The 7548-nt window shown below is 45.8% G+C and overlaps 1 protein-coding gene across 1 annotated transcript in view; it reads right to left on the reverse strand.

The window, feature by feature from the left end:
- Positions 1-5822: 5822 nt before the first annotated feature.
- The window catches only part of SLC35D3 (solute carrier family 35 member D3), a 4601-nt gene continuing 2875 nt past the window's right edge, over positions 5823-7548 (reverse strand). The window contains exon 4 of the mRNA XM_021710397.1: positions 5823-7547. Coding sequence (XP_021566072.1) covers positions 6753-7547 — 795 coding nt within the window. The 3' untranslated portion in view covers positions 5823-6752. The remainder of the gene's footprint in view (position 7548) is intronic.

The raw sequence follows: 7548 nt of genomic DNA on the forward strand, positions 1-7548 counted from the left end.
TGTGATACATGCTAGATGGTAGTTTGCAAGAGACCAGGGAGGCATATCTAATCCTTGGGTAGGTACAAGGGACAACAGGGAGTCAGCTTGTGTGGTGAAAATCAAAAACAAAAAGAAGCAAACAAAAACCCTTTTTGGTCCTCTCCCCTACCCTGCTGGATAAGAGTCATTAATTTATGTTTGTGTCGCTTGGGACTCTTTAGGTTGCAAGTGGCAGAAATCCCAATTTTAAATGACTTAAACAACAGCAAAAAAAGACTTTGTTTTATGTAACTGACAAGTAACTGACAATTGACAATCTGAGTGAGAGTGTGAACTAACTCCTCTCTCTCTCTCTCTCTCTCTCTCTAATACTGGTCCACCTATCTGTATTGTCTCCTTTCTATTACATCTTTTTCTGATGACAAGATGACAATAGTATGTCTGCCTCATCCCATTCCATTCTCCTAGGTTCAAATCCAGCAAAAAAAACATACACAACCAAATTAAGTATTGGCCAAAGTATCCTTATACCTCATTGGCTTTGACCAGGTTCCATGACCATCGCTGAGCTAATCTTTATAGTCAAGCAGAGGAAATTATTTGATTGGATTGGCTGGAGTCATTCTCCATCACATGGAGTCAACACCATCTGAACCTCATGAGCTCAGATAGAGCTCAGATAGCTTCCCAGGAGGGATTTGGGATTCTAATTTACTGGTAGTGTTTCCTGCGATTATGCTATATTCTGTTGTGCTCACAGGATCTCTTCTGAATTCTGCTGTTTTATCTCAGGAACAGGACAAAGCAGATTGGAGAGCAATATATCCAGAATTAGAAGTACTTATTGTGTATGTAAGGGGGATGGGTACAGCCAGGGAGAGGGCACGGTTTTAGTAGTTCCTGTGGTGAAATCCAGCCTGGCAGATCTCACATGGCATCTAGAGACTGAGGCAACAGATGCAATCTCTAGCTGGGAAGTTAACAGGCTAGCAGTCATCGCTGAGAAGTTAACATGAAAATTACAGGTGTCAAAGCAGGTGGTTGGAACAAGGTAAAAGAAAATGCAGAAGTGGGAGAGACGTATGTTATGCAGAAGTAAAGCAAGGAGAAGAAGGAATTGATACTCAGTGCAACTGCCATGGCAAACCAATTTTTTTTTTTGAGTCGAAGTCTCACTCTGTCATTCAGACTAGAAAGCAGTGGCACGCTCACGGCTACCACAGCCTCAACCTGCTGGGCTCAGGCGATCTGAGCCTTCCCATGGCACGCCAATCTTAATGTGCATTGGCTCTTGTTCACAATGAACTTGGATTTAAATATTACCCACACTCGCATACACATATCACTGCAGCTGAGTCCTGGAGTGGCTAACACTCACTACACAATGTGGGACGGCAGAGGCTATGAGAAGGGCCAGTAGCTTAGGGAACTTTTGTTTTCTCTTGGAACCAAGAGAAGACTAGTTTTCCTTCACAACTTCTGTTTTTACAGAAATAGAGCCGAATTTTTAAATTCTCCGCTCAGGACTTCTGGTTTCAACTCCAACATATAACATGGAAGTTGTGACTCCCATCCTTACTACGAGAAAAACAATGAACAAATTGAAAATCAATGGCTTTTCCTGAACTCACTGGAGAACTAAGGTCAATGGGGAAATTGCCACTCCTAAATCTGGAGAGACAGGTTAATCCGAAAAGTTACAGCTGAGACCTCCTTACCTAGAGCAGAAGCCACTGGAGCTATACATTGGTAGAAGTGCTTACATGGTAATTTTGATAAATTTCTGGAGGCTGAATATGGACTATGGAGAAAATGAAAAACTCCAGGGGGAGGGGTCACAATCTTAGGGAAGGAACCCACATTTTCATGGGTTTGACCTCCAGGAATCCCCCAGGTGGTGAAGAGCTGAGAAGGATCCCATGGCCCTCTGGCAGAGGGAGGGAAAGAGTAATCACTGTGAAATGTTCCCAGAGCTTCCTCATAACAAAAGCCTACTCTCCAGAGGCAAAGACTTACCAGAGCCTTATCCCACCTGGAGGAAGGGTATTTTTCCTATTATAGGCCCCTCTAGCCTTCCTGTCTCATTTAAGGGGAAAAGAGAAGGGTTTGGAAAAAGCTAACAAACCCTTGTGAAGGTCACAGCCCAGGAACAGATGGCACTAAAGGGCTAAAGTTTAATAAGATTGCAGAACACTTCCCCTCCCCTCCCCTTCAACTGCCACACCATCAAGGTTCAGTCTAATATAATAGTAGAACACAGTTGAAAAAGTGGCTATGTGCCTGACTCTATAAGGAGGAGTTCTTAGGGAAGCCCGAAGAGGACAGGGAGACAAAAAGAAGGACTCTAGAGGAATTTGCAGCCTCTGGTACCCAGAGTCATTGCAAACATTAAACAGAGCTCAACTTCTAGTCAGATTAACATGAAATTTATTTGCCTATTTGCCTCAGTTTCTATTATCTAAAGCATTATCTGTCTTTCAACAACAACAAAATAATTACAAGGCATGCTAAATAGGCAAGCGTCAAAGCTAGTATTAGAACTAGACTCTAATATGACACAGGTTTTAAAATGATAAGACAGGGAATTTAAAATAGCAATGATTAGCTGGGCTCGGTGGCTCAGCCTGTAATCCCGCGCCTTTGGGAGGCTGAGGTGAGTGGATTGCCTGAGCCCGCGGGTTCGAGACCCGCCTGGGCAGCGAGACCTCATGTCTACAATAAATCAAAAAATCAGCCGGGCGTGGTAGCGCGTGCCTGTAATTCCGGCTACTCGGAAGGCTGAGGCGGAAGGATCGCCGGAGCCCAGCAGGTCGAGGCTGCGGTGGCCGGGAGCGGCCACTGCACTCCAGTCTGGGTGACAGAGTGAGACTCCAACTCAAAAAAACAAACAAAAATAAAATAGCAATGATTGATATGTTAAAGGCTCTAATGGGGAAAGTAGACAGCACGCAAGAGCAGATGAGCAACGTAAACAGAGAGATGGAAACTAAGAAAGAATCAAAAGGAAATGCTAGCTGTTAAAAACAGACAACAAAAAACACTGATAGAAATGAAGAATGCCTTTGATGGACCCATCAGCAGACTGAACAAGCCAAAGGGAGACTCAATGAGCTTGTAGACAGGTCAGCAGAAAATTTCCAAACTGAAATGCAAAGAAGTTTTCAGTCAGTTAAGGACTTAGGAGTTTCTCCCACTTTTATCTTTGTGAAATGTTGCTGTTAATCGCTTATACCACTAGGCCCTTTGACAGTGGATGACTTTGCTTTTTGTTTTATTTTATTTTGTTTTTGTTTTTTTGTGAGTTGGAGTCTCACTCTGTCGCCCAGACTGGAGTGCAGTGGCCGCTCCTGGCAACCGCAGCCTCGACCTGCTGGGCTCCAGCGATCCTTCCGCCTCAGCCTTCCAAGTAGCTGGAACTACAGGTGTGTGCTACCACGCCCGGCTAGTTTTTGATTTATTGTAGAGATGAGGTCTTGCCAAGTGGCCCAGGCGGGTCTCGAACCCACGGGCTCAGGCAATCCACTCACCTCAGCCTCCCAAAGGTGTAGGATTGACTTTGCTTTTTAGAACTGTTGATCTTGCAGGAGTTCAGGTCCCTGCTCAGCTCTGCTCAGCACCCCCAGTAACATGCACACACCCTCTCTCCTCCATAGTACAATGCCATGATGTTCCTGACGGATCTATGCCTCAATTAATAGAGGGCTAGACCACATTTAAGGGGAGGGGAGCAGCAACAGGGTCAGCATTGAAGGTCTGTCTGACATCATGCTGTGTTTCAAAGACAGATTCCAGAAGAGGAGTAACAGGCGGACATGAAGTGGGGTCTCCACCATGAAGAATTGATGTTGGAAGAGATTGTCGAGGCAGGGTCCCAATTAGGCACAAGATGGGTGCATAATCTTAGAAAGTAGGAGGATTCAAGTTGTCTGAATGGGCCACAAAGGCTGGGTCAGTCAAGCAACAATAGTGATTGAATTCCGGTGGAGTCTCACCCACAGAAATATCCTGGTGCTTCTCAGAAGCCTCCTTCCTGCCTGACACAAGACCTTACCAGAGCCTGAAAGTCATGGTGGACCTAAGCCTGTGGATGGGCTAAGTGCTACCATGCTACTGAGAGTGGTAGAAAGAGTCAGAAACCAGGCAAGGCCTGCCACGTTCCTTCTGTGATTGAGACCTAGGCGTTGACGCACAGCCTGCTCTGATCCATGACTTACTTTCTTGCTCCATGCAGAGACTCCCAAGCTTTGCCCAAAAGAAAGTGGGTGACAGAACTTCCACCTTGATCTCCTGGGTTTTTCTTATTCCATCACAAGCTCCCCTCCCACCATAGACATCTGTGAGGGTTACTATCCTGTGTCAACTTGGTGAGGTTGTGATACCCAGCTATTTGGTCAAATAGCAGTCTAGATGTTGCTGGGAAGACAGTTTTAAGATGTGGATAATATTTACATTCAGTAAGCTTTGAGTAAAGTAGATTATCCTCCATAAAATGGGTAGGCTTCATCCAATCAGTTGAAGGCCGTCAGAGCAGACGGTGAGGTTTCCAGAAGAAGAAATTCTGCCTCAAGTCTGTCACATAATTTCCCACCTGCTAGCCTCCCCTAGATTTCAAACTGTCCCACAATTTCCAGTTTCTTAAAATCTCTCTCTCATATGGGTTCTTTTTCTCTGGAGAACTTAAATACATTTATTCTATAAATAGAATATAAGTTTATTGACAGGAAAGATGTCATCTTTTTGCTATAAAGCCAACTCACATTTTTAACCAAAGGAGAATTTTTTTTTTTCAGTGAAAGAGAATCATTCTATCCATTTATCTGGCAGTGGTATTCACACACACACACAAAAAGTATTTCGTTCAACTTTGTTGCTCTTCATTAATTTTCAGCTTCACATAGCTGCAACAGGATGTTGCCCTCTGGCTTGCTGACATTAAAATTAATGCTTATGTTTGAAGAAGTCATTATACCCCCGGTGAACCACATCTAACGGCAGTGTTTGAGGGCTTCTATGTCTTCAATGGCTGGTGGAGACACCTACGGAAGCAATCAATTGCCTGTGAAAACCAGCAAGCCAGAACCAATCACAGAGCACAATTACACGTGCTCACTGCTTTTGGAGCCAGACTGATGGAACTGAAACTTCATGTTTGCTTCTGCTTTTGCTTTGCTTTGATTTTTGGAAAAGAAAGAAAAACACAAGAGGTTACCATCTGAGACTCTCAGAAAGATACCGGCAGAGCAACCTCACTCTCAAAGTAGTCTTCTGCCCGGGGCTGACAAAAGACCTCACCCTCAGTGGACTCGACCATGCATCTCAAAGTCCATATCAGATGAAGTTCAGTGTGAATGGCTTTCACACCTCAGTGTGATGCAGTGTGCTATCTCACAGGTTCCCTCACTGGAAGATGTGTTTTTGTGTTTCCTGTTGCTTTTCTCTTTTTCAGTTTTAGATTCAGGTGTACAAGCGAAAGTTTGTTATTTGGACATATTGTGTTCATGTGGGAACTGGGCTTCAGCTGTCCCCTTTCCCCAAATAGTGAACAAAGTATCCAACAGGTAGCTTCTGAACCCTCGCCCCCTCCCCACATGCTCCTCTTTCAGTGTCCCCGTGTCTGTTATTTCCATCTTATGTCCGTTTGGCTCCCACATGTATGTGAGAACCCACAGTGTTTGAATTTGTTTCCGAGTTAGTTCCCTTGGGATGCTATTTGCCATCCACGTTGCTGCAAATGATACGTTATTGTTTTAAACCAATAACATTGAAGGCAGACGCAAACTAGATAGCAACAGTAGAACATACATGTGTCTGAAATAAATTTCTAACAATGGATCTTTTAGTAGACTCATACTTTATTTTGACAAATTTAAGATAGAAAAATATCATAATGTGAATATAGCGGTTGCTCTTTTTGTAACACGGTTGGGGTGTGCGGTGTGACCTGGAAGGGATTGCCTTTACAGGGTGGTCCCTCTCCTGGCTGGGCTGCAGTGAATCCTGAGTGACGGCGTGGCCACTGCATTTGCTTGAAAGAAAACTGGGCCCAGGCGAATTGGTTTTTTAAAAAAGGTTATGGCATTCAATAATAAATATTATAAAGCAGCAAACCAAAACAACTTTAAAAATATTTTTAGAATCACTACAAGCAAACTTTCGACTTCATGATGAAAGCTAAGAACACACGTTTTCAAAATAGCTTTAACATGTTCTACCAATATATAATAGAATAATAGAGCACTTTTTGAAAAAGTGAGGAAATTAGAGTAAGCATGGTATTTCAGACGACTATAAACGGTAAACATCAATTCAGTATATTTATATGTAACTTCAACAATATACTCTTTGCCCGGCTGGTGATGAAAACCGTAGTTCCATCATCAGCAATGTGCCCCTGAATGCCATCCTTGGACTTACTAAGTGCTGTCATCATTTCTACACTCCGTCTTCGGAGGGGGTGGCTTAGGGACTCTTGGTACATGCAGATATTTGGTTATGGTTATAAACAACAAGCGAATGTGCCAGGGGCTGAAGCAGAAGCGGCTGCTTTCCCTTCACACTCTTTCTTTTGTCTCTGTGACGCCTCAGGTAAAGTCACACTAAATCATTCACACAGGTGCTAATTTTGCTGCTCGGCTGTACCTTTCAGCTTCTTTCTCTGCTTCCCATTCCCACTCCTCAAAGAATAAAACCGGGAGGCCCCTCATTCAGACATGTTACTTTTAACATATAAAACAGGTGTATGTACACACGCACATACATGCGTTTCCTTCTCAAGGACTGGGCAACTCCTCGTTTTCTATCAAATAATCCTTCTTCATGTACTTGGTTCCCCTAACTAACCTCCACACCCCGAGGTAAGCATCCTTTAGTGACCTCTTGTTCCCCTCTTCAGAGCTCCCAGCCACACGCCGGACTCCTCCGGGGCTGCCCCTGGCCTCCAGGCCGCCCTGTGGAGTAGAACCAGCTGCTTCCTCCCCGCCTCCGGACCGGTCATCCCCTCCCTCCCCGGGGGGCAGCTCCTCCATCACGAAGGGCAGCTGGTCTCCACCTGGCTGCCTCTCCTCGCCCCGGGGCTGGGACTCCAAGTCCTCGTAGCTGCTTTGCTTTCTGGTCTCCACGAATTTGGCGACACAGTAAATGATGGAACCCAGGGTGTTCACCACGACGCCGGCGATGAACAGAGAGGTGGGCGCCACGTCGCTGAAGGCCACCATGCCCACCGTGATGGTGGCGATGCTCTTCACCACGCCCACGAAGCTGGTGGTCACGGCCGAGTTGATGTAGGTGCAGTGCAGCGTGGTGAAGTTCATGGCGCAGCCGATCAGGACGCAGGCCACGAAGATGCAGACCATGGCCGGGTCCTTCCAGCCCGGGAAGGCCCAGGCGTGGATGGAGTCGGTGCTGGCGAAGGAGCAGACGACCAGCAGCGGGGTGGCGGAGACGGCGATGACGTACTGCGCGGTCAGCGGCCCGTGCTCGGTGTCTGCGCTCGCCTTCTGGATCAGCACCAGGTAGGCGGCGTGCACCAGCACCGCCAGCACGCCCGTGACGTACCCGACGGGGTCC

Source organism: Carlito syrichta, unplaced genomic scaffold, assembly GCF_000164805.1.
Source record: "Carlito syrichta isolate Samal-C Ts95f unplaced genomic scaffold, Tarsius_syrichta-2.0.1 Scaffold288863, whole genome shotgun sequence".
Lineage (NCBI taxonomy): Eukaryota > Metazoa > Chordata > Mammalia > Primates > Tarsiidae > Carlito > Carlito syrichta.